Source organism: Scylla paramamosain, chromosome 28 (genome assembly GCF_035594125.1).
Source record: "Scylla paramamosain isolate STU-SP2022 chromosome 28, ASM3559412v1, whole genome shotgun sequence".
NCBI classification, from domain to species: Eukaryota; Metazoa; Arthropoda; class Malacostraca; order Decapoda; family Portunidae; genus Scylla; species Scylla paramamosain.
Genome location: NC_087178.1, coordinates 6,227,501 through 6,252,500, shown reverse-complemented (window position 1 = coordinate 6,252,500; position 25,000 = coordinate 6,227,501). Strand labels below are relative to the sequence as shown.

General features: G+C 44.7%; 1 protein-coding gene across 10 annotated transcripts in view; it reads right to left on the bottom strand.

Moving 5' to 3' along the window:
* Positions 1 to 4,157: 4,157 nt before the first annotated feature.
* LOC135114806 (trichohyalin-like) overlaps positions 4,158 to 25,000 on the bottom strand; it is a 55,853-nt gene continuing 35,010 nt past the window's right edge. For 2 of the 10 annotated variants that reach the window (XM_064030898.1, XM_064030899.1), the window contains exons 9-21: positions 24,898 to 25,000; positions 24,310 to 24,430; positions 23,817 to 23,983; positions 22,832 to 23,012; positions 16,519 to 20,601; positions 16,103 to 16,285; positions 15,146 to 15,328; positions 13,091 to 13,191; positions 11,797 to 11,987; positions 10,874 to 11,092; positions 10,231 to 10,472; positions 7,127 to 7,279; positions 4,158 to 6,989 (exon numbers count right to left, since the gene is read on the bottom strand). The exon at positions 24,898 to 25,000 is cut by the window's right edge and continues 41 nt beyond it. In XM_064030898.1, the coding sequence (XP_063886968.1) occupies positions 6,804 to 6,989; positions 7,127 to 7,279; positions 10,231 to 10,472; positions 10,874 to 11,092; positions 11,797 to 11,987; positions 13,091 to 13,191; positions 15,146 to 15,328; positions 16,103 to 16,285; positions 16,519 to 20,601; positions 22,832 to 23,012; positions 23,817 to 23,983; positions 24,310 to 24,430; positions 24,898 to 25,000 (6,113 nt within the window). In that variant the 3' untranslated portion in view covers positions 4,158 to 6,803. Of the gene's footprint in view, positions 6,990 to 7,126; positions 7,280 to 10,230; positions 10,473 to 10,873; positions 11,093 to 11,796; positions 11,988 to 13,090; positions 13,192 to 15,145; positions 15,329 to 16,087; positions 16,286 to 16,518; positions 20,602 to 22,831; positions 23,013 to 23,816; positions 23,984 to 24,309; positions 24,431 to 24,897 lie in introns of those variants that run through there. The other 8 variants (XM_064030900.1, XM_064030902.1, XM_064030901.1 and 5 more) reach the window with 8 other exon arrangements.

Sequence of the window (25,000 nt, the reverse complement as noted above, 5' to 3'; positions counted from 1 at the left end):
CTCTCTCTCTTCCATCGCCTCCCATCTCTCTGCCTTCCCCCATCCCCCATCCTTCCTTTCACGGCCATGGGAAAATTGGGAAGTTAAATACACGTCTCTCTCTCTCTCTCTCTCTCTCTCTCTCTCTCTCTCTCTCTCTCTCTCTCTCTCTCTCTGTTGCTTACAATGTTTAATCTAAAGCCTCAGATTCCCTTTCTCTTCCCCTCCTCTCCCTCTCTTTCTCCTCCCTCTCCCTCTCTCTCCCCTTCCTCTCCCTCTCTCTCCCCTTCCTCTCCCTCTCTCTCCCATCCTCCTATCAGCACCAGCCTCTCATTAAGACCACCGCTATCTGTCCCATCAAAGCTACCGACACGGAAGGGGAGAGAGAGAGAGAGAGAGAGAGAGAGAGAGAGAGAGAGAGAGAGAGAGAGAGAGAGAGAGAGAGAGAGAGAGAGAGAGTCATCTTACTACAGCTGTTCCTCTCTCTCTCTCCACGTCTCTTTCTCTTTCTCTTTCTCTTTCTCTCTCTCTTCCCATTCCCATCCCTATTGGCACTAAGTGAAGGGGAAGGAAGGGGAGGGAGGGGAGATGAGGGAAGAAGTGGGAGAGGAAGGGAGGGAAGGGAGGGAAGGGAGAGGAAAGAGGGAGGAAGGAGGGAGGGAAGGGGGAAGGGGAGAGGATGGGAGAAGAGGAGAGGAAGGGAAGGGAGGGGAGGAAAGGGAGTGGAGGGAGGGAAGGGAGGGAAAAAATAGGAGGGGATGTTTCAAGGGAGATTTCAATGGAGTGATGTTATCTTGAGAGCTTATCCCTGCCATCAAACGAGACCGCGCACACACACACGCACACGCACGCACACACACACACACACACACACACACACACACACACACACACACACACACACACACACACTTGCTCCTTTTCGCAGTGAATTGAAATATATTGCCCTGAATAAAATAGTTGTACCTATTAATTTATATATTTTTTTCTCTTGATTGACAGGTACTGTACTTATTACTTATTACAGGCAACAGGTAAATTGTCTTATGTGCGCTCTCTCTCTCTCTCTCTCTCTCTCTCTCTCTCTCTCTCTCTCTCTCTCTCTCTCTCTCTCTCTCTCTCTCTCTCTCTCTCTCTCTATCTATCTATCTATCTATCTATCTATCTCTCTCATACCTAATTTATAGGGCAAGGGATATAGTGCTTTTTAACTCTCTCTCTCTCTCTCTCTCTCTCTCTCTCTCTCTCTCTCTCTCTCTCTCTCTCTCTCTCTCTCTCTCTCTCTCTCAATGGCAGAGAAAAAAATGGATGCTGGGTTATTAAATTCTACAAAATATGAACTACATTTGTCAAGGAAAGGAGGGATGGGGGGAAGGAGGGAGGGAGGGAGGGAGGGAAGGAGGGTGGGAGGGAGGGAAGAGAGAAAAGAGGGTAAGAATGGAGAGAAACACGGAAAAGAAAGAGAGAAAGAAAGAAAGGAACTGAGAGAGAGAGAGAGAGAGAGAGAGAGAGAGAGAGAGAGAGAGAGAGAGAGAGAGAGAGAGAGGAAGGGAACCGTGTCGGGCGCAACAGGTAACTTGATTTAATGATAATTGACTCAGGTGGTGCGTGGCCTCACCTGCCTGGGCTTATAACACCTGAGGGCTGATTGCTGTTGTTGTAATTGTAGTACGAGTGATTACGTCAGTGGTGGTGGTGGTGGAGGTGGTAGAGGTGGAGGAGGAAATGTAAGGATTGGGACTCTCTTTAAGGTAGAATGAGAAGGAGTAATGGGTGCAGCAAACATAGTAAATTTTGCAGTAACTAATGAACTAATAACTATACCTTTGTGAGATATATATGTGTACTCTCTCTCTCTCTCTCTCTCTCTCTCTCTCTCTCTCTGCTTTCTTCTTTATCATCATGTCTCTCATTTCTCTTTAGTTTTCTCCTGTTCCCTATTTACTCTTATTCTCTCCCTTTCCTTATTTGTATCTATTATTCTGTCTTCGCTACATTTCTTCTTTCATCGCCTTTCTTTTTTCTCCTTTCTTCCTTTGCATCACTTCTTCCTCATTCCTGCTTTCTTTTGTTGTGCCGCCTTTCTCCCCTTTTTTATCAATCAATTAATAAATCAATCCTTTCCATTCCGTATCTCTCTCTCTCTCTCTCTCTCTCTCTCTCTCTCTCTCTCTCTCTCTCTCTCTCTCGCTTCTATCTTCTCCCAATCGCCAGGACTTCACTGCGCCGCTCCTCTCCTGACGCGGCCGCAGGATCAACTTACCCTCGCCTTCAGGATTAGAATGTCCGCTAATACTTCAGGACAGGCGAGGCAGCACCACCCTCCGGCATCCGCCCCCCTGGATCTCCGCTCCTTCCCCCTGCCCTCCCCATGCATGCCTCAGCAGTTTCTTGTGATTCAATTAACGTAATCCTTCTACTTTTTCCTTCATTAGTTTCCGAACCTGTTTGTTGCTACACTCATTTGTCCTTCAGGGAACATGGAAGCATACTTATAACACACACACACACACACACACACACACACACACACACACGTAAGGAAGTCCTGATCGAAAAAACGCAGCTACTGTCACTAACAATTACGCTAATAATGATAACAGGCAGTAATTACAATCAACAACATGACTAGTTAACACTCCAGGGATTTAAAGGAAGCGCTTCGTCAGTCCTGAACATTAAAACACTCGAGGCTTCGTAAGTTGTGAAGCTTCGTTGTAACCTGCAGCTGAGGGTCGCCGCGTCCAAGGGCATGTACCTTTGTCTGTTCCTCCTCGCCGTCAGCAATGGCTCGGAAGTACCATTAGGAAAAGACTACAGAATGCTGGTTTACCTGTACTAGACTCTTCAACGATCCTCAGTCTCTCCTCGACTTAGTATAATTAAGCTCTGGTTCGTGAAGAAAAATATATTTATCTTTATTCTTTGTAAGTTTTAAGCAGTGTGAATTCCAGAGAGTGTGATTGTTTAATGTGTGTGTGTGTGTGTGTGTGTGTGTGTGTGTGTGTGTGTGTGTGTGTGTAAGATATCAGAGTAAAAATAAGAGACCAGAAGGCACGATGTCTCTCCTCGCATCGAAAATCATCCGTCTCATTTTTAATCTCTCCTTTCCTCCCATTTGTCCCTCCCAGTCTCCATCTTCTCTCACGACAACAGATGCACAATTTATTCCCATCTGTCATAACTGAAAGAAGCTAAAGAAAAAAAACAATAAAAACATTGAACATAAGGAGCCACGGATCCTGTGCAGCAATGAAGCAGGGTTCGAAACTACTCCAAAAGTTCATCATGTTTCATTGGGCGAGTCGAGACTGTACGGACTTGATTCGAATCCTTACGCTTCTCGCCTTTATCTCTTGGTCAGCGGAGTTCAGTCATACGAAGGTTATTCATGAACATTCCTCATACATCTTTCACCTAAGCACTATCTCGTGACCTCTTTAATCTAGTTTCAGCTGTCCATCTCCCACAACAATCCCTCCCCAAGAACAGAGAAGTAAGAGTGTTTATCTTCCTATGCTCGTCCTCCTGTCTCCTGCTCGCACCCCGCTGCCAGACGCACCTTGACAGCCTACAGTCCTACACTATCACTACTGAAGTTTGTCCATCTACTTTCATATGCTTAACGTTATGGATGAGTGAGTGGGTGAGTGAGTGAGTGAACGTGTGAGTGAGTGAGCCTAGAACCACGAAACAACAATAAGCAGGAATATGCGTAGAAAAAAGAAAAAAAAAAAAGGTATTTCAAGCCAACACGCATCACTTCACACATCACACACAGCACCGTCACGAAACACAAACAACACCACACGCAGCACATCAAACCAACAGCAACACAAACTGATATAAAAAAAAAAAACTGAAAAATATGAAAAAAAAAGATGAAAAACAGCACTTACCTTACGATGAGTGAAGACATGAGCTTGTATCCTCGTTGACACCAATTTAAGAACCCACAACACTACACCAGGCTCCTTAACACTACTCACTCACTCGCACGCAAACACGGATAGTACACGCAACACTCACGCACACGCAAACAATAGAAACTTAACCCAAAGCGGAAATTAAACGTGAAAAGTCAAGCAGTCACATCTCAACCCAGTAATGTCTCACACACGAATGAAGGTTCCAATACTTTTTTTTTTTTTCCTGTTCTTGGGTGTGTCAGGGATTCATGATTTTTACACCGTGTTTATTAGATTTATATCGATTCCAACATATAAGTACATCGAACTGAGAGATAAGGGGACGATAAATAACATCAGAAAAGTATAACAGTAGTCGTTCATAAGACGCTTGGATGGTCGTGAACTCAATACCTTCATGTATGGTCTTCGTAAATGGTACGTGAGGCCGTATATTAATGAATACTTGAGTTGATTACGAAATAAATACGACAAATGAAGAAGAAAATGAAGGGAAATGAAGAAATATGGAGTGTAAGGTGGTATATGAGGCTCTATATCAATGAATACTTAGGTTTATTAGGAAAAATACGTAACTTGAAGATAGAAATTAAGGAAAATGAAATGTAGAATATAAAGTGAACATTTATGAAGAAGAAAAATTATTCAAGGAAAATAAAGAAAAAATAGACAAGAACAAAAGAATGAAGGATGAAAATTGCATATTAAGAAATAAATGGAGATAATATTAATAGATAAATCGCAATAAATAATGAAGATGAGCATTTATAAAGAAAAAAAATAAAGAAGAAACGAAAGAAAAAGTATATGAAAAACAAAGGAATGAAGGATGAAAACTGAAGACAGGGGAAAAAAAAATGAAGATACATATTCATAAACAATTTGTGATTCCGGATTAACAACGCACACCAATGAAGACTTTGCGAGAATTAAAAGAATGACGGATGGGAACTGAAGACAAAAAAAAATAAATAAATAAATAATAATAATAATAATAATAATAATAATAATAATAATAATAATAATAATAATAATAAATAAACAAATAAAGATAAATATTCACAGACGCTTCACATTTTTCATCTCAATAACTTACAATACCGTAGACTTTGCAAGATTTAAAAAGAAAACCATAACAGAATCTCTTCAGTGACAACAGACACGTATATACACCAGAATCACTTGAAGGGAGAGGAGACAGGGGAGGGTAAAGAAGGGCACAGTTTATACAAGGGAGGGAGTGACTTAGCAAGGGGAGTAAATATAAATATAGTCCTATATATTTACATTCATTGAAAAGTTATATAATGCCTGAGTAACCATGACAAGTTAACAATATTGGCGGTGATGATCAAGTTAACACCATTTTAAACATCTCTCGTCCACATAATAATAATAATAATAATAATAATAATAATAATAATAATAATAATAATAATAATCTAAGCTAACAACCTGTGCTGTAATTTAAGGTGACTCTCTCTACACTCTCTATTGGCCCACTCAACCATCGAAGACTTGGTTAACTATTGAATTGCTTTCCTCTCTCTACGTTAGTCTTGCCTTTTTTTATTCCTTTCTTGCATCAAAATCCTCCTTCTCTCTTTCTTTTTCAGCCATCATCTTATCTTTCTCTCTCATTGAATTTGCTTCCTTTTTCCTACGTTATTCCTTCCTTTTTATTCCGTTCTTGCTTCAGATTCTTCCTTCCCTCTTTCTTTCAGTCTTACATAACCTAATCTTCCTCTCTCATTCATTCTGTCTCCTTATTCAACTTTTCCCGTTCTCTCTATCTTACATTTTTATTTCATTCTCTTTCTGCATCAAACTCTTTTTTCCCTCTTTCTTTCAGTCTTAAATGATCTTATCTCACTCTATCATACTGTTTCACTTTTTTTCTCATTTTCTCCTATTTTTGCTGTATTTTCCTTTTCTGCTTCAAAATCTTTCTTCCCCCTTCCTTTTTCTTTTCACCTTCCTCCTTTATTCCTTCTTAAATTGTTATATTTCTCTCAGGTTCATTTTATTTCTATTTCGCTTTTTTTTTTCTTCATTCTCTTCTATTTACTAAGTTTACTCTCTCTTTATTCTTCCTATTTTTATTTCACGTATGCATTTACCAATTCATATTTTTTTTTCATTATCTTCTCCTTTCCTCATTACCTTCTTATTCTATCCTGTTCTTCCTCTTTCTACTTTATTATCTCATCCTGTCCTTACTCGCTGTCTTTATCATCTTATCCTATTTTTTCATTACGTTCTTACATTTTATCCTGCCTTTTCTCCTCCCATTCTTATCTAATCCTGCCCTTCCTTGTCATTCCATCCTGTTATGTCTTTCTATTCTATCCTGTCTTTCCTCTCACCCAGTCATCTCTCTCTCCACCTTCCTCTACCAAAGCATCACCACGTACCACACAACAGAGTACGTAAAAGAAGCACGTAAGTTATCACACATTGACACTGCACGTTTAGCTTCAAGACTGCACGTGAGACTCCAAGTATTGTGACACCTTGAGGCAAACAGTTAATTAAAAAAGAACCAAGGGACAAGTCTTCCCCATTTTCTAACCTGTAACGCCTTGGACACCCCGGGGAAGAGAACTGCATGATGGCGACAAACAGTTGAAAAAAGAACCAATGGATAAGTTTTTTTTTTTTTCTCTCTCATTTCCTAGCCGTTAACCTTGACCTGCAGTCATTGCCGCGCCCTTGGACACCCCACGGACACCTCAGGGACACCTCAGGGATACCTCAAGGATACCTCTGGGAGGCGGGGGGCATGAGAGTGATGGCGCAGGAGCAGGTAGGAACAAGAACCAAAGGAGCTGTTGCTGTTTCTCTCCTGACGCGGCATTCAAGATCAAAATTAAGTTAGCTCTTGTCTCCTTACTCTCAAGCTTCCGTTCCTGCTTCGAGGGCCGCTGACTGAGACTCCTGCTGGCTTTCCGAGGCGAGAGAGTCCATAGCGAGAGATTCTTGTCTTGCAGGATCGCTCGGAAGGATCTCAGGGGCGGAGGACACCTGCTCGTTAGGATCCGTCTCCAAGGATGTCTGTTCTTTGATCTTGGTAGTTGACGGCTGAAACAAAAAGTTAATTAATTGATCTGACAGGTGAGGTGGATCTTAACAGTCGTCATAAGCGGCACAGGTGAGTTTTTGGTCACTTTAGCAGCAAGCGAGCCCACTCAGGTAAGTACAGGTAAGTAATAACACACAGGTGGGTTGGTGAGGCAGGTACAGGTGCGGTGGTCCATGCAGGTGTGTTCATTACGAGGCGGACGAACCTTGATGGTGAAGGTGAGATGGTATTTCTTGTTCTTATCCAAAAGGTCAGTGGGCAGGACTATCTGCTGGCGGGCCTGTCCGTGCTGTCCGGGGAGGGAGATCGCCTATTGCATTACTTGTACGGTCTTGCTCCAGGAACCGAACACTACTACTCCTGCTCCTCCTCCTCCTGCTACTACTACTGCTACTACTACTACTACCACTACAGCTACTTCTACGGTACTTTAGACAATCCTTACTCCTTCTGTGGTTTCTGTAGGACATCTCCACGTCCCTGTCTCTCCTACAGCTACAAGTCCTAGACCCGTATTCAGAAGCACTTACTCTCTCACCACGACTGTTTTCAAAGGCCACAGAGATGATTAGCCAGGTTCTCAGGAGCATTTCCCCTGTTAATAATGTAGAAACCTTGTCAATCTGCCACTAGAACCATAAAAAAAACTTAAAAACCAGTGTAACTTCAACTATAGAGCCTTTGGAAAGTAGTGGAGGTGCAGCGCAGAAATATTTAAAAACAAAATCCCCTGTGTAAGTTTCGCCCGCAGCCCGCTACCTTACCTGCGCCGCCTCACCCTGCCCAGCCTCCGCCGCCGCCGCCCATGCAGTGGTGAGGTGTAATGCAACCGGTTAGAAGAGCCGTGAGAGGTCAACGGGACAAAAGCAACAAGGAGGGACTCTGAGGGTGGCTGTTTCCCTCCTCCGAGTATTTTTAGTTAGAAATTTTGGAGTGTAAGAATGTATTTGTCTGATTATTGCTGTTGCCGTTATTCTTATTGGTTATTTATTATTTTACTTATCTGTTTATTTGTTAATTCTAGTTATCGCGATTTGTTACAGCGTATCTGATTTATTTATTCATTTATTTAATCTATTTATGTTAGCTGTTATCATTATTTATTGCACTTATTTATGTATTCATTAATTTATCTATTTATTCATTCTCGTTATCATTATGTTCACTATTACCATTATTTATCACAGTGCACCTTATTTACAGTGTGTTTTTTATGGTATTATAATGAAACGCTCTGCTTAACAAGGGATTAAGGCGAGAAATGAGCATCTCTCACGCTTGACTTGGCAGAGGTTCCAATAATGGATCGTGCTACTCATCGCCACCACCATCAGTCTTCATAAAGGTCACCCCGCGGGCACCAGATGGCAGCACCTCTTGCTCGCTTCAATCTATGACACTCACAAAAAAAAAAAAAAAAAAGACACGCAGCAAAGAAAACCTGAATATTTAAACGGATACATTTTTTTTTTATCAGTGAGAAGCAGAAATAAATGGTAAATGCTTGTAAACGTTAGAGAAAACAAACACATTCTTATATCGCTCCATGAAGATAGAGACAGAGATAGAGACACCGAGAGACTGGGCAGCGTCAGGGCGAGCTACGGACACGCGAATTGACCACCGTAACGTAACTCGCGGCTCTCGTAACGACACGACGTCACATTCGCACGATCGTGAATGTTACGCTTGGAGATTCGCTGCTGTTCGTATGATGAGTTTACGAGTAAGCGCGTAAGATCGGACGTATTGATGCGTTAGTACTTACGCCGGGACACACACACACATACACTCACACACACACACACACACACACACACACACACCTATACACACACACATTAAACAAATACTAATCATAAAAAGGATAACCATTCTATAATCCAGCTAATCGCGTGTTATCTTTTATAGTTTTTACAATATAACATTATGAAAAAAAAAAAAACTTAACACACACACACACATACCTCCAGCCGCCACAAACATAAGACTCGCCCCACTCCCCACTCACCACTCCACTCCTACACACGTCCACACACACACACGTCCACCAGGCCAGTCCTTGCCTCTCTGACTACCATGAAGGACTGAAAAATGCTACGTCAAAAGTTTTGATCATAATTTCAATAGACAGACTAAAAGGGACAAATTGTGTAGTTTAAATCTCCCAGTGCCTGCTACTTTATCTTCGTTCCGTATTGTCTACTAGTCTAAAAGAATAGCAGTAGTAGTACTTGGCAGTCAAAGGGTTATTTTGAAGACTTTTCCGATTTTAGATAACCCTTTTGGCCCTTCTTTTCTTTAGGAACTGGCATATCATCATTACATATATATTTTTTTATTTTTTTTTGTTGCTCTAAGTCAATTTTTATTTTGTTTCGGGACTGTTATATCTCTCTTTTATATAATTTTCATTACCCTAAGTCAATATCCCATCTAACTTCAACCCCAAAAAAATCTTCATCTTACGCAGCGCAGTCTTGTTAGGTTACCGTTCGCGTGTCCGTGCCCAGCTTAGGTTAAGTTAGGAGAGTCCCTTTGCTCTGTACACGAGTGGAGACAAAGAAGTGGGGAGTCAAAGAGGAGGTGGAGCCAAGAGGGCGCTACTTGCATCGATAGGTAAGTGGAGATGGAATGAATAAAAAAAGTGTCTTGGCCCACAACAGACAGACAGGTAAATAGACAGGTCAATAGACAGGTGTACGAGGGGAGACTATACACAGGTTTTATAATATTTACATCAGAAATATAGTAGTAGTGGTTTGTGGAAATTATAATGGTGGTGTGCTGGTTGTTATTTACAGTGTGTGTGTGTGTGTGTGTGTGTGTGTGTGTGTGTGTGTGTGTGTGTGTGTGTGTGAGTGTGTGTGTGTGTGAGAGAGAGAGAGAGAGAGAGAGAGAGAGAGAGAGAGAGAGAGAGAGAGAGAGAGAGAGAGAGAGAGAGAGAGAGAAACGAAAGAGAAAAAAAAAATCACGAGAAACGGAAAATCTCAAGAAAAATGAAAGAAAACAAAGTAAAAAAAAAAAAGAAAGAGAGACAGAGAGAAATACAGAACGAACAAGGCAAAACACTTTTAATCAATAAGAACAACAACACGCAAACAGGTGAGGAAGGAGGAAAAAAAAGAAAGAGAGGAAATAGGAACAAACAATTAATAAACAGACATATGAGCAACAAAACAAGACATACAGATATACAAACACACAACACAGTAACCTAACCTTCTCTTAAGTTCTTACCTGCAGTTCTACAGTAAGTGGGTTCCTGGGGTCATAGTTTCTCAGGCCCACCGGCTCTCCTTGCCTAACGCGCCCCCCGATGCCCCCCTCCAGGCCCTGCGCGGTGGAGCCACCCAGAGGAGAGCCGCCCCCTGCGCTGCCCCCGGTCTGAGTGCCCGGGATCTTGGGTAGAGAAACTTGCTTGTTGTTGTTGTTATTATTGTTGTTGTTTGCGGTGAGGGATTTCTTCTTCTTGTAGCCGACTGTGGGGGGAGGTGGAGGTGGAGGTGGTGGAGGTGGAGAAGGAAGAGGTGGAGGAGTAGGAGTAGGAGGAGAAGGAAAAGGAGGACAGTTACTACACGTTTGTTCATACACTCACACAAATATATGCACACACACCTACTACTACTACTACTACTACTACTATTACTACAATCTCTACTACAACAACAGCTACTACTACTCCTACAGCGCATACGTCTGTACATACACACACACACACACACACACACACACACACATATACACACACAGACACACACAACAACAACCACCACCACCACTACCAGCACCACCAACACCACAACAACAACAACAACAACAACAACAACAACAACAACAACAACAATAACAAAACAACAAGCCCAAACAACTCAGGACTCACTGTAGGCGGCGCAGGGGATACCAGTGTAGGCGTGGGCGGCGTGGTGGCATCTGTGCGTGGTGTGGTTACAAGTGTGGGCGTCTAAGTTGTTTTGTAGAGGGTCTGGTAACTCCTTGATCTCCGCCCTTCGAATGGCGCGACTCAGTTTCTCTACGTCGTCAGTAGGGCGAAAGGCGGGGATCTTGATGCCCTGTGAACTCTGCAGGAACCGTAGTTGATCTGCAGAAGGGATCGGAAAGTGAAGGTAGTGGTTTTATTCATTAAGATTACTGGGGAATGTTCATCGGGGACTTAACTGAGAATGAAAGGTGAAAATCGTGTTGCTTAAATGGTCTTAATCTCAGTTTATCTGCAGGAGGGCCCGGGAGGTGAAGAATCTGGTTTTAGTTTGAAAGGTTTCTAGGAAATGTTTGTCGGGGCTTAATTAAACTTGAAGGGAAGGTGGAGATAAAAAAATAAATAAATAAATAAATAAATGAAAAAAGGTCTAAGTTGATCTGCAGAAAGAAAGGGAAAGCGAGAAGCGTGATTCTGGTTCGTAAGTGTAATAGGGAAAGTTTGTCGGAAGCTTAACTGAGAACAGAAAATGAAAAAAAGTCCAAAAAAAAAAAAAAGAAAATATGAAATGGAAAGAGAAAGAGAGAGAGAGAGAGAGAGAGAGAGAGAGAGAGAGAGAGAGAGAGAGAGAGAGAGAGAGAGAGAGAGAGAGAGAGAGAGAGAGAGAGAGAGAGAGAGAGAAAACGCGTTGCTCAAATGGTGTTAGGAACCTTCCACTCACTCATCCATCCATCAGACCATCCGACCATCCATCTAAAAATATCAAGAAAAAAAAAAAAACTATGAGAAACTAAAACTGTACAAAACCATCCAACACCAACCTAACCAACCACCCAGCCATCCACGCAACCATCCCCTTCACTCACCATACAAATATTTCTCGTAGCTGTTGAAGTTGTATGGTCCGGAGTACCCGCGGAGGCCCAGCAGCATGCCCTCCTTCTGAAACACGTCCACCATCCGCTTGATCAGCACGTGTTCATTCGCGCGGGAGTTCTTGATTTGCGCGCGCTTCAATTCCAAAAGTTGTTGAAAGAGGCGGCGTTCCAGCGCGTATCTGTGAAGGAAGCGTCAGGTGAGGACAGGTAAGGGAACAGGTGAGGATACACACACACACACACACACACACACACACACATAAAGAGTAATGGTGTATTTTCTTGTTTTATCACCAAGTCTACTTAGCATATAAAAAAGGATTGGATTAATGTTTTTTTTATTTGTATTTTTAACATTAATGAAACTAACTTACTAAATTGATTAACTGGCTAACTGACTGATTAACATATTGAGTGACTAACAAATTAACTAACCAGCTAAGAAAAAAACTAGCTAACTAGGAAATGAACTAACTAGAAACGATCTAACTAAAAAAAAAAAACGATCTAACTAAAGAACAAACTAACTAGAAAACAGACTCGCTAGGAAACAGTCTAACTAGGGAACAAACAAACAAGAAAACAGACTCACTAGGGAACAAACTAACTAGGAAACAGACTAACTAGGGAACAAACTAACTAGAGAGCAAGCTAACGAGAAAACAGACCAACTAGAAAACAGACTAACTAGAGAACAAACCAACGAGAAAACAGACTAACTAGGGAACAAACTAACTAGACAACAGACTAACTAGGAAACAAACTAGAAAACAGACTAACTAGGAAACAAACTAGAAAACAGACTAACTAGGAAACAAACTAGAAAACAGACTAACTAGGAAACAAACTAACTAGAAAACAGACTAACTAACAAACAAACAAACTAACAAACAAACAAATTAACAAACTAACTAGAAAACAGACTAACTTACAAACAAACTAACAAACAAACTAACAAACAAACAAACTAACTAACAAACTAACAAACCAACAAACAAACAAACAAACAAACAAACAAACAAACTAACTAACTAACTAACTAGAAAACAGACTAACTAGAAAACAAACTAACTAGAAAACAAACTAACAAACAAACAAACTAACAAACAAACAAACTACCAAACAAGCCAACAAACCAACCAACAAACAAACAAACAAACAAACAAAAAACTAACTAACCCAACCAGTCAAGCCCTAAAAACAACAAAACTAACACAAAACACCCATTCTCTCATCCTAACTCACCCAAGCACCCGCCATTCAACATCAACAATACACTCACTTCCTCATAGTATTCTGCATAGCCTGTGTGATGGACACCTCTGTGGACGGGGATGCCATTTTGCGCCCCTTCCTCCGCAGACTGGTCTCCATGCTCTCCACCTGAAGGAAACAGCGAGTGAGGGGACGTGGAGGAGGGAGGAAGGGAGGAAGGAGAGAAGGGAAGGGTGTGTGGTGTGTGAGGTGGGAAGGAGGAAGGGAGGAAAGGAGGGAAGGAGGGAGGGATGTGTGGTGTGGAGGAGGGAGGGAAGGAAGGGAAGGGAAGGAAGGGAGGGAAGGCTGTGTGGTGTATGGAGGGAAGGAGGGTAGGGTGTATGGAGGGAAGGAGGGAGGGAGGGAAGGGTGCGAAAGAGGGAAGGAAGGAAGGGTGCGTGGTATGAAGGACGAAAGGAAGGAGGGAGGGAAGGAAGGAAGGAAGGAAGGAAAGAAGGAAGGGTGTGTGGTATGAAGGAGGGAAGGGTGAGTGGTGTGAAGGAGGAAAGGAGGGAAGGAAGGAAGGAAGGAAGGAAGGGTTTGTGATGTGGAGGAGGAAAGGAAGGAGGGAAGGGAGGAAGGAAGGAATGGTTTATGGTGTGAAGGAGGGAAGGAGAGAGGGAGGGAAGGGTGAGTGGTGGAAGCTATCAGAGGACACAAGAGGAAGAAGAATCAACCAGTGTGTGATTGTATTCTTGATCTGTTTCTATTATAATGTTTGTTTTTCGTGGGTTTAAGTGTTGTTGTTTTGGATGTTTGTATTGTTTTTCAGATAGTAGTAGCAGCAGCAGTAGTAGTAGTTGTAGTGGTAGTAGTAGTAGTAGTAGCAGTAGTAGTAGTAGTAGTAGTAGTAGTAGTAGTAGTAGTAGTAGTAGTAGTAGTAGTAGTAGTAGCAGCAGCAGCAGTAGCAGTAGTAGTAGTAGTAGTAGTAGTGGTAATAGTGGTTTCTCCAATTTTTGATAATCCATTTGACTTTTTTCCATAGGTAATAGCACCTCAGTGGGACTCTCTCTCTCTCTCTCTCTCTCTCTCTCTCTCTCTCTCTCTCTCTCTCTCTCTCTCTCTCTCTCTCTCTCTCTCTCTCCAACAGTACTTTTCTTACATAAGAAAGAAGTAGCAGCAGTAACAGCAGTGATACTACTACTACTACTACTACTACTACTACTACTACTACTACCAACACCACCACAACCACTGCATTTACGAACTCAAGCACAAATGAACACCCTAAAATATACAAAGCACACGCACACGCACACACACAAACGAAACACAGAACACACAAGGAAGGAGAGAAGAAGGAACACACCACACGATAAGAAAACACAGCACCACACCACCACAGCATCACAGCATCACAGCACCACAGCACCACACCGCTTAATTGCGCAGGGAGGAAGTTTAGGCAGAAAGGGAAGCACACAGCAGCACACAGCGAAGAGCACAGGATGTCAAAACACACAGGTCTATCCCAGCACACCACAGCACGCACAGCACGCACAGAACACCTTAAGTTACGTGTATGGTTGAGCTTACTGTTGATGCGATGGAAAGGAAGTCACTTGTTTCGTATCTTACCTTGATCTTAATTAAGTTCATCCTGTCTGTTTTTTAATTCTGTCTAATCCTAATCTTGAAAATCTCTCCTATTTTCTTTTTTTTTTTTTTCCTATTCTTCTGTTTCTCATTTTGTTTATCCTTCACTTCCATGCTTTTTTTTTCGTCTTTTTTTAGTGATTCTTTCTATCCATCCTGTTATTCTTTAGTTTCTCGTGTCCCTTTCTTATTCTATTTTCTATCCTACTCTTCTTCGTTCGTTCTTACAATCCTTCCTTTCTTCCTTCCTTCCTTTTCTATCACATTTCCTCACAATATTCTTTCTTCCTTTATATCTCCCTTTATTCTCTATCTTACTATTCCTTCTTCATGTGCCCTTGCTAACCTTCCTTCTTTCCTTCACTACTCTGTTCCTCCCTCTACATAGCTAGCATCCTTCTTTCCTTCCTTCTCTACTTTACAACTCCTTCTTGGTCCTTCGTAACTCTCCTCGCGACTCCTATCCTTCCTTTCCTTGAATCCTTACCTTCTTAGGACCCCCACTTAAGGCGCCGCTCCTCACCCGTCCCTTCCTCATCCCTGGGCGGCGGTGTGTGAGGATTCCCATCTTCTGAAGGGCGTCTGCATCTTCTTCATCATATTCCTCCTCCTCCTCCTCCTCGTCGCCTCCTTTCTCTCCGTTCCCCCTCCCTCGCCTCCTTTCCCCCTCCTGCGCAGTTGGGAGGGCGAGGCGAGGGCAGGGGTGAGGTCAGGGTAGATGTTGAGAGAGTTGTGTGGTGAGGCAGGGTATAGGAAGGTATCAGGGAGGGTATAAGGAACGTACGTGGTGTTTAGTTATGGATTAGGGGTCAATAAGGGTTTCCAGCGGGTTTTAAGGGGTTTTGGTGGGTGTCAAGGATAGGTTAAGGGGTTTATGGCAGTGTTGCCTCTATTCACCCTCTCGTGTGTTGAGTGCACAGGTGGGTGGCATAAGCAGGTAAGTGTGTCATTTCAGGTTGATTAAGAAATTGGTTAAAATAGTTTATCAATGGTGCGTCTTAATTTAGAGAAGTGAGTGAGTACGTGTGTCTTATTCATCTTGTTCATTCATTTACGTCAAGGTGTTGTGCGATGGTTGAGGTGTGGATCAAACACCCGAGAGGCAGGCACGGCACAGGTGAGCGGCGCAGAGGGAACACTGGGAACGGAGGGCAGGTGTTCTCAGTTAAGGGACGTCTTTCAAAGGGCGGGGGTGGGAGTAAAGGACGGGGCTGAGAAAGGAAAGTAACCATTTCACACAAACACACACGCGCGCGCGCATAGCATCCAGGCGTGGCATGAGGGAGTGAGGCAGGGCGGCCAGCTCCAGGGGCCAAGGGAGGGAGTCACATTGTATATATACACACACACACACACACACACACACACACACACACACACACACACACACGGGCACACACCGCCCGCCGTCCTGGTGGAGTGTGCTCACCTGTCCAGCCCTCACCTGGCCGCTGGTGAGCTGCTCCTCGCCGCTCCTGCTGCGGTGCTTCTCCTTCCGCCGGCGGGTACGTGACTTCCGCCGCCCGGTCTCCGCGTTCTCCTCGTCCTCCGTGTGTCGCTCCGGGTCCGTCAGTCCGTCCACGTCCGACTCGCGCCCCACGGCCACCCCGTCACTGAAGCCCGGCTCCTGCGGGTCAGAGGGTAAGGTAGGGGGCGGCAAGGCGAGCATGGCGTGCTCTGCGGTGGCCGTGCCTCACACCCAATATGCCCAGGACGCTCGTGCAGCGCGTTATCAACTGAGGAAGCATGCAGGTCAAGAAGCAACACAAGGCTCCGGGAGTCCCGCATGCCGGGCTGGGAGTGCTGAGTACCCCTGAGGGTCCCGAGCCTCCGGTGGGGGCAGTATGGGGGTGACTGTACCTTGAAACCGGAGTCCCCGGTGTCCCTGCCGTGGGTGGAGCTGGGCGAGGGCAGACGCGATGCCGCGCCCTCCACCGTCAGGAAGTCTCGCCCGCTGGACTCCAGGAGCATCTCGTGTGTCCGCTCCTCCTCGGGGCTGGCGGCAGACTCCACGGGGGACAGGCGGAGCCCCTCCCCCGGCGGCAGGTCGTCGGAGATGCTTACTTGCTGAGTGGAGCTGCCGCCGTCCTCCCAAGTGCGTGCCTTGCCCACGCCCTGGCCTGCCCGCCTGGCCTTCCTTCGCCCCCCGCCCCCGCCCAGCGCCCCGCGGCTGTCCCTGCGGCGACTCAACACGCTCGGGCGTACCGCTGACTTGGGGCGCATGCGTGACCTCTTGGGGCCCGCGGATGACTGCCCGTCCTGCCACATCTCGCCATCCTCACCCTCTCCGCCCAGCAGCGCCTCCTCGCTGCCCTCACCGCTCAGCGATCCCCCCTCCTCGCCCTCCTCCTCGTCTCCTATCATTTCTTTTTCTTTTGCCTCCTCCTCTCCCTCTTCCACCCCCACCTCCTTCTCCTCCTTCTCCTCCTTCTCCTCCTTCTCCTCCTCCTCCTCCTTCTCCTCCTTCTCTTCCTCCTCCTCCTTCTTCTCCTCTTCCTTCTTCATCTCCTCCTCCTCCACCTCCTCCTTCTCCTCCTCCCCCTCCTCCTCCTTCTCCACACTGCCGCCCTCCGCTAGTGCCTCACCCTCGCCCGCCGTCTCTCTTTCAGGCGAGGTGTTCTCAGCCTCACTAGTGCCGCGCGCCGCCTCTTCCCACTCCCCGGAGTCTCTTTCCTCTCTCTCCTCCTCGCCAGGGCTGGTGCTTGTCTCCCCAATCCTTGCCTCCTTCCTCACCTTCACTCCCGCCACGCCCACCTTCCGGGCAGCGGGCCTCCTTCCGCCCCCTCCCGCCCCTTCACGCATGGCGGTGCCCCCAGCCCCCGGTCCCCGCTGCCCTCGCCTGCCGTTGCTGCTGTTGGACTCAGAGAAACGCTCACTGTCCTGCTTCACGAGGCCCTTCCTGCCGCTCCGCACGCCCTGCCCCTCCCCGGGCCGTCGCGTCTGCCTCCTGGCCTCCGTCTCCGTGGTCTTTCTGACGCCTCGCTTCGCCTCTGTCACCCGCACCCGCCGCGGCTCCGTCAGGCGGCCGCTGCTCGCCTCCCGCGTCACCGGCCGGGACTTGGTGCGGCTGGGGATGACTCGTGCCTTCGGAAGCTTGGCGGCGTAGGGCGAGGTTATCTTCATTCCCTTCCTCTTCCTCCTCTCCGGTCTCTTCTCTAGTCTACCTCCTTGCTTCTTTATGCTGACATACTCCTCTTCCTCCTCCTCCTCCTCCTCCTCCTCCTCCTCCTCTTCCATCTTCCTCCCAGCGTCGTCTGTCTGTGAGGTTCCTTCCCCCTCGTCTTCTGCGGTACCTGATATTCCCTCCTCTTCCTCTTCTTGCGTCCCTGTGGTCATCTCAGACTCTTGGGTTACCGTTGTCTCTCCCTCTTGAGTTTCAGTGACTTCCTCCTCTTCCTCTCCCTTCCTTCCCCTTCCTCTTTGTTGCAGTTTTCCTTTAGTTCTTCTTCTTCCTGAATACACTTGAGAGTCTAATCTTCCTACTCTTTCTTCCTCTTCCTCTTCTATCATATCATCCTCCTCTTCCTCTTCTCTATACCTTCTGCCTCCTCTTTCCCCTCTGCTTGTTCCCCTCCAGCTAATTCTCTCATCTTCTTCCTCTTCTTCTCTTCCTCTTTTTCTCCCACCTGTTACTCTCTTACTCTTCCTCCCCTCTCTACTTCCCCATTCCTCCCCACTCTCTTCCTCTCTCTCCCTTGTTCTCCTCCTCCTCCCTACTCCCCCTCCTACCTGCTTGCCACTCCTCCTTCCTCTTGTTTCCTCTTCCTCTTGATCTTCTCCACTAATTTCACTTCTCTCTACAGATCTCTTCCCTCTCCTCCTCCCCTCTCTATCTCCCTCTTTACTCAGTTCCCTCCCTTTCCCTCCTATTCTTCTTATTTTCCCTGCCTTGATCCTCTTTTTGGTATCTCTCTCCTCTTCTTCTTCCTCTTCTCCTCCACTTCTGTCCTCTCTTTCTCTTGATCTTCTTCCTATTTTCCCTCCAGTTGATTTTCTACTTCTCTTCCCCTCTCTCTCTTCCTCGCTTTCCTTACTTTTCTCTCTCCTCTCCCTCGATTCTTTCCCTACTCTCTTTCCTCCTGTTGTTTTTCTACTTCTACTTCCTCCTCCTCCTCCTTCTCTTCGCCTTCGTCTTCTCTCCTCTTCCTCCTCCTCTTCCTCTGCAGTTGGTCCTTCTGTCTCTTCTATTCTTCCTCTTCCTCTTCTTTTCTCTCCCGTTGATCTTCTACTTCTGCTGCCTCCTCCTCTTCTTCTTCCCTCTTCCTCTTCTTCTTCCTCTTCTTCTTCTTCTTCTTCTTCTTCTTCCTCTTCTGCTGTAGTTAATTCTTTCCTATCTCTTCTTCCTTTTCCTCTTCCACCGGTTGATTTTCTGCTTCTTCCTCCCCTTCCTTCCTCCTCCTCTTCCTCTTCTTCCTCCTCATCCTCCTCTTCCTCCTCCCCAGTTAAGTCCTCGCCTCCCCCTCTTCCTCTTCCTCCTCTTCCTCTTTCAGCTGTTAATCTTTTGCTGGCTTTTCCTCTCTTCCTTTCCTCTTCTTCTTTCCCTCTTCCCTTCTTCCCTCTCTCTTTTATCCTACTTCTTCTTTCCTTCTCCTCTTCCTCCTTTATTCCTCTCTTTTCTCCTCTTTTCCGAATAGCTGCAATTTTCCTACTCTTCTTTCTTCCTTCTCTCTCCTCCTCTTCCTCCTCTCCTTCCTCCTCATCTTCCTCCTCCTCTTCTTCCTCTTCTTCCTCTATTTCTTCTTCTTCTTCATCTCCTGCTCTTTGCTTTCTACTTCTCGTTTTCTTTGCCTTTCCTCTTATGCCTTTTTCTTTTGTTTCTCTTATTTCCTCTTCGCTTTCCTCTTCCTCCTCTTTTCCTCTTGGTTTTTTGCTCCTCCTACTTTTCACTGATCCTTTTACACCTTTTCTTCCTCCTTTTTCCCGTCTTCCTTCTTCATTTTCCTCTTCCTCCTCTTCTTCGTCTTCTTCTTCCTCCTCTTCCTCTTCTTCGTCATATTTTTCTTTCCTTCCTTTCTTCTCTCCACTCTTTCGTGATGGTTTAGTGGCTTTTCTTGTTTCTCTTTCGGTTTCTTCTTTGTCTCCTTCATCTTCATCTATTTCTTCCTCTTCTTCGTTTTCTCCTTCATCCTTTTTTCCTTTTCCTTTCTTCTTCTTTCTATCTTTCGCTGATGATTTGGTGCTTTTTCTCCTTTCTCCTTCTTCTATTCTTCCTTCTTCTGCTTCGTCAATCTCCTCCTCCTCCTCTTCTTCTTCCTCCTCTTCTTCAGTTCCTTCTTTCGTTTTTCTCCCTCTTCTTCTCTTCTCACTTTTTGCTGATGTCTTAATGCTCCTCTTCCCTTCTTTCTCTTCTTCCTCTTCATCTATATCCTCTTCTTCTTCATCATCACCTTTTCTTTTCTTCTTTCCTTTCCCACTTCTTCTTTCGTCAGTATCTCCCTCCTCCTCTTCTTCTCCTTCCATTTCTCTTCCTTTCTTTCCTTCTTTCGCTAGCGCCGTGATGCTTTTCTTGTCTTCTTCTTCCTCCTCTTCTCCGTCTCCGCCACTTCTCTCTTCCTCTTTCACTTCCTCTCCTTCTTCCTCTCCTCTTTTCTCCTCTTCGCTTATTCTCACTTCCTTTTTGCTTATGGCGGAAGATCTTTCATTCTTATCCTCCTCTTTCTCTTCCTCCTCCTCCTCCACCTCTTCACCAGTCTCCGCTCCTCTCCTCTTCCCCTCCACCTCCGCTCCTTCCACCTGCACCTCCTCCTTCCTCACGCCCTCCCTCCTCTTCGCAGCGGAATCCCTTTCTCTCTCCACCCTTCCCTCCCTCTCCTCCATCTCGGCCCTCTCCTCCGCCTCCTCTTCCAAGCGTCTCTTCTTTGCCTCCTCCTCCTCCTCCTCCTTCGCCGCCGCCGCCACCTCATCCATCACTAGCTTCCGTATGTTGACCTCCGAAGTGGCGGTCTGAAGGTGAGGTCACGAGAGAGCCACGGGGTCAAAGGTCAAGGGTCATAAGGGCGGGGAACACGAATAATAATGATAAAGGGGGAAATAGAAGGGAAAACTAAAAAAAATAAAGGGGAAACTATATTTTTTTTTTGATCCCTCGGAAAAGTATTAGGGATTTATGGGTTAAAATTCGTGTTATTTAAGAGGATTTGGTGTTAGATTCGTTTTCTCTCTCCTTTTTTTGTTAGTTGATTAGTTATAGTCATTTAGTTTATTATTTAAGGGTTAGTTTGAATTTTTTAAGTCTCGTCGGTTTAAGAAAGAAAATGGAAGATAGAGAAGCGCAGGGAAATGAATAAAAATGCACAAAGACACAAGCTGACACCGAGAGAGAGAGAGAGAGAGAGAGAGAGAGAGAGAGAGAGAGAGAGAGAGAGAGAGAGAGAGAGAGAGAGAGAGAGAGAGAGAGAGAGAGAGAGGAACAGAGACAGCCAGATAAGAACGAAGAAACTAGAGAAAGAACACATGATATTAAGGAAGAAGAAGAATAAAAAGACTTAAGAGAAGAATAAGAAGAGACAGATGACATAAATAATGAGGAAAGATAACAAAGATAATCTAGAGCGAAGAGAAGCATGAACACCGACTGAGGAATAAAAATATATAAGCCTTGTCTTTAATTAACAAGTTTAGGGAAAGATCTGACGGACGCCTAGCATCGAATTAACACTAATAACACCAATGAAATTCTGAGTAGTTACCCCCTAAATAAAATAGAAAAACGTAGTATAGAAAATCATCTCACTGCAGGGATTAAAAGGGTAACTATAGTAAATCTAACTTAATAGTAAACACATGGAGATATACACCAAGACACATCATTCTCTTTTGGCACCGAGTGGGGGTAGGGAACAGAAATGATCCACGATGCACACACTTAAATAAAAATGGGAAAAAAAGGGAAAAAAAGATCAAATAAAAGGAAAACAGTGATCAAAATGTAAGAAAAAAAAATTAAAAAAAGGACGCGGCGAACGAGCACATTGCCAAAAACCAAAACAGAGCGAGATAGAAATAAAATAAAAGGAAAAGACAAAAAAACGACCACGGAAAAAAAAGTCACAAAATTCGCACCACAAAAAAGCAGCACACATGACATAAAAATGTCAAAAAAGAAAAAGAAAAGAAACATTTTGGGAGCAAGAAAAAGCAAAAACACACTCAAATACTCAAAAAAACACTATAGATAAACAGAACAACTCACAAACAGTTCAGCAGTCAAGAATAACACTGTCTGGCAACCGTGCTGACATCAGGGGGGAGGAAGAGGGGGAAAAAGGGAGAAGGTGGAAGGAGAAAAATAAGAAAGGAAGAGGATGGGATGGAAAAGAGAGAGAAAGTAACGAGATAAAGGAAAAGAGATGGGAGACAAAAAAGAAAGAAAAAATATAGAAGAAAAAAAAAGAGGAGACAGGAGAGGAAGAGACGGAAAAGGAAGGGATAGGAAAGAGAGGAAAAAATAAATAAACAGGAAGAGAAAAGAAGAGAGAGAGAGAGAGAGAGAGAGAAAGAGAGGGGAAGAAATAAGGGAAGGTTAAAAAAAAAGACAAAAAAAAAGACGAGAGAGAGAAGAGAATGGAGAAAGGAAGATAAAAAGGGAGAAAAATACATGGGGGGATTGTAGAAGGAAAGGAAGGGGACGGTAATATGGGAAAGGGGTAAGGAAAGGGTTGTAATCACACTGTAACAATAATGTACTAATAATTTTGGGTTATGTACTAAAATTTTTGGATCATCTAAGTCTTATGGATAAAATGCGCATTAGTTTATGTACAGTACATCAGAGAGAGAGAGAGAGAGAGAGAGAGAGAGAGAGAGAGAGAGAGAGAGAGAGAGAGAGAGAGAGAGAGAGAGAGAGAGAGAGAGAGAGAGAGAGAGAGAGAGAGAGAGAGAGAGAGAGAATAATAACCTTAAGTGTTAACTAAAGCAGGTATTTGTGTTGTTTTTGATAATTAAATGAAGTAAGAGAGACAGGTAGAAAGATATTAAGAAGAAGAAGAAGAGGAAGAAGAAGAAGAAGAAGAAGAAAAAGAAGGGAAAAAAGAATAGATAACAAAAAGCATAAGAAACTCAGTGTGTGTGTGTGTGTGTGTGTGTGTGTGTGTGTGTGTGTGTGTGTGTGTGTGTGTGTGTGTGTGTGTGTGTGTGTGTAGGACCCTCGCATCAGGGACAGCCAAGACCTCACCTGCGCGTCTTTCATCCCGTCCACGCCGTCAGCGCCTCCTCTGGTCTCAGTCTGCGCCTCAGTGTTGACAGGAGACGCCGTCATTGTGGATCTGTTCGACTTGTGCACGGAGGAGGCGGAGGAGCTCATCAGTTCCTCCCCCTCCTGCTCTCTGCTACCCTGCTGACTCGTCTCCAGCGCCCTGAACACCGGCAGGAGGGAAGGAGAGAGCGTTTAATTAGTCAGGCATCCAGGACGAACAATAAGGTATTAAAGTCATAGTTATAAATGGTAACTTCAAGACATTTATTGATAAATTTTTGACCACTGCTTTGGCCCTTTTATGGGACTGGCATTTCAGTGGGCATTTTTTTTATTAGATTTTTGTTGCCCTTGGCCAGTGTCCTTCCTACATAAAAAAAAAAAAAACTTAAAGGATAATTATAGGGAGAGGAGACAGGTGCGTTGGGAGAGAAGATGCGAGGAGTGTGTGTGGAGGATGCTGGAGATGGAGGTACCCGGCAGGAGAAACAGAGGAGGGTTTGAAAGAAGGTTTATGGATGCAGTGGAAGAAAACGTGATGGTAAAGGGTGTGACTGACGAAGGCGCAGAAGACTGAGTGCGTTGAAGAAGGTCTATCCCACGTGGCGAAGACAAGAAAAAGAAGAACAAGAACAAGAAGAAAAGGGAAGTAAAAGGAAAGAGAAGAACCTAGAGCTTGGAGATGAAAAAAAGAAAAGAAAAGGGATGTAAAAAAAAAAAAAAACTGCTAAGAAAATGAAGAGAAAAATGTGGATTCGAAAATATCACTAATTTAGGAATCAGCAACTAAGGTTCGGCATCTGCTTCAGGAGAAAGAGAGGAACACCTAAGACAAGATTCACGGATGCAGTGAAAGAAGACACGCTTGTAATGGAGAGAGGAAGAATGAAGGTAAGATTTATGGATGCAGCAAATGAACGTGACTGAGTGGTGTGCTTCTGGTTCAGGTGGCGCCGCTCCTCACCTCTGCATCGCCTTCTGCAGGGCGTGCTTGTCTGTGAGCTTGGAGGCCGCCATGCCGCCGTGGAGCTGCAGGTATTTCGCGCATCCTCGGTTACTGCGGGCCACGGCGGCGTCCAGCGGGGTGAGCAGCTGTCCGCGGGAGTTCCTCATGATGGGGTTGACTGCCGCCTGGAGGAGAGAGAAAGGGGTAAAAAAAAAGAGGTTGAGAAAGGGGTGTGAAGGGGCGTGAGGGAGGTAAGTAAATTTCTGTCTTTCTCTCTCTTTGCACCATATTCTGAAATTTTCTGCTCTGCTCCTCCACTATTTTCAAAAGGATCTAGTTGAAGCTGTACGTTTTTTTTTTTTTTAAGGGTGTTTTTACGGTTCAACTGACAGATTAGCAAGATTATTTACAGGAGAAACAATCTTGAGAACCCGGTTAATCATCTCTGTGGTCTTTGAAAACAGTCTTGGTGAAGGACAAGAGCGTTTCATAACACCGGCCTGACTCTCACCTGTTTGTCCATGAGAATCTTGCACATCTCGATATTGTTGTTGATGGCCGCGATGTGCAGTGGGCAGCGGCCATCCAGGTTCGGGGCGTTCACGGTGTCTGGACGCATGGACAAAAGCCACCTGGGACCAAAAAATGAGCCTTGACACACTTTTTTGACACTTTCACTAGTAACGACACACTTCTCACCTCACTGAGTGTAACATTAGACAGTGCACAGAGCCGCAATAAAGCACCAGATGCCGAAAGATTTTAAAATGATTAGGAAGGAGTTATGAAGAATTTTAAAGCTCCAGAAATGAATTGAGAGGCTTTATAGTATCAGGAAGGGATTAAAAGGGCTTTGTGTTGTTTGAACTACCTTACTGTTCACTTTCTTTGCTGATTATGAAGAATTTTAAAGGATCAGAAGGGAATTAAGACATATTTTAAAGGATCAGAAGGGGATTAAAAGATTTTGTGCGATGTGACCTACTCCACTATTCCCTTTCCTGCTAATTATATCTCTTCAATTCACAATCTAATATTACAACACAACTAAGTCACTCATTGAAGACCCAACACCTGCAGCGCCTCTTCGGGTACTCACAGAACGAGGTCGCGCCGCCCGGACTGACAGGCCTCGTGTAGCGGTAGGTCGCCCTTCACGTTACGCTTCCACAGGTCGGCGCCCTTCTGGTGGAGCAGCTTCA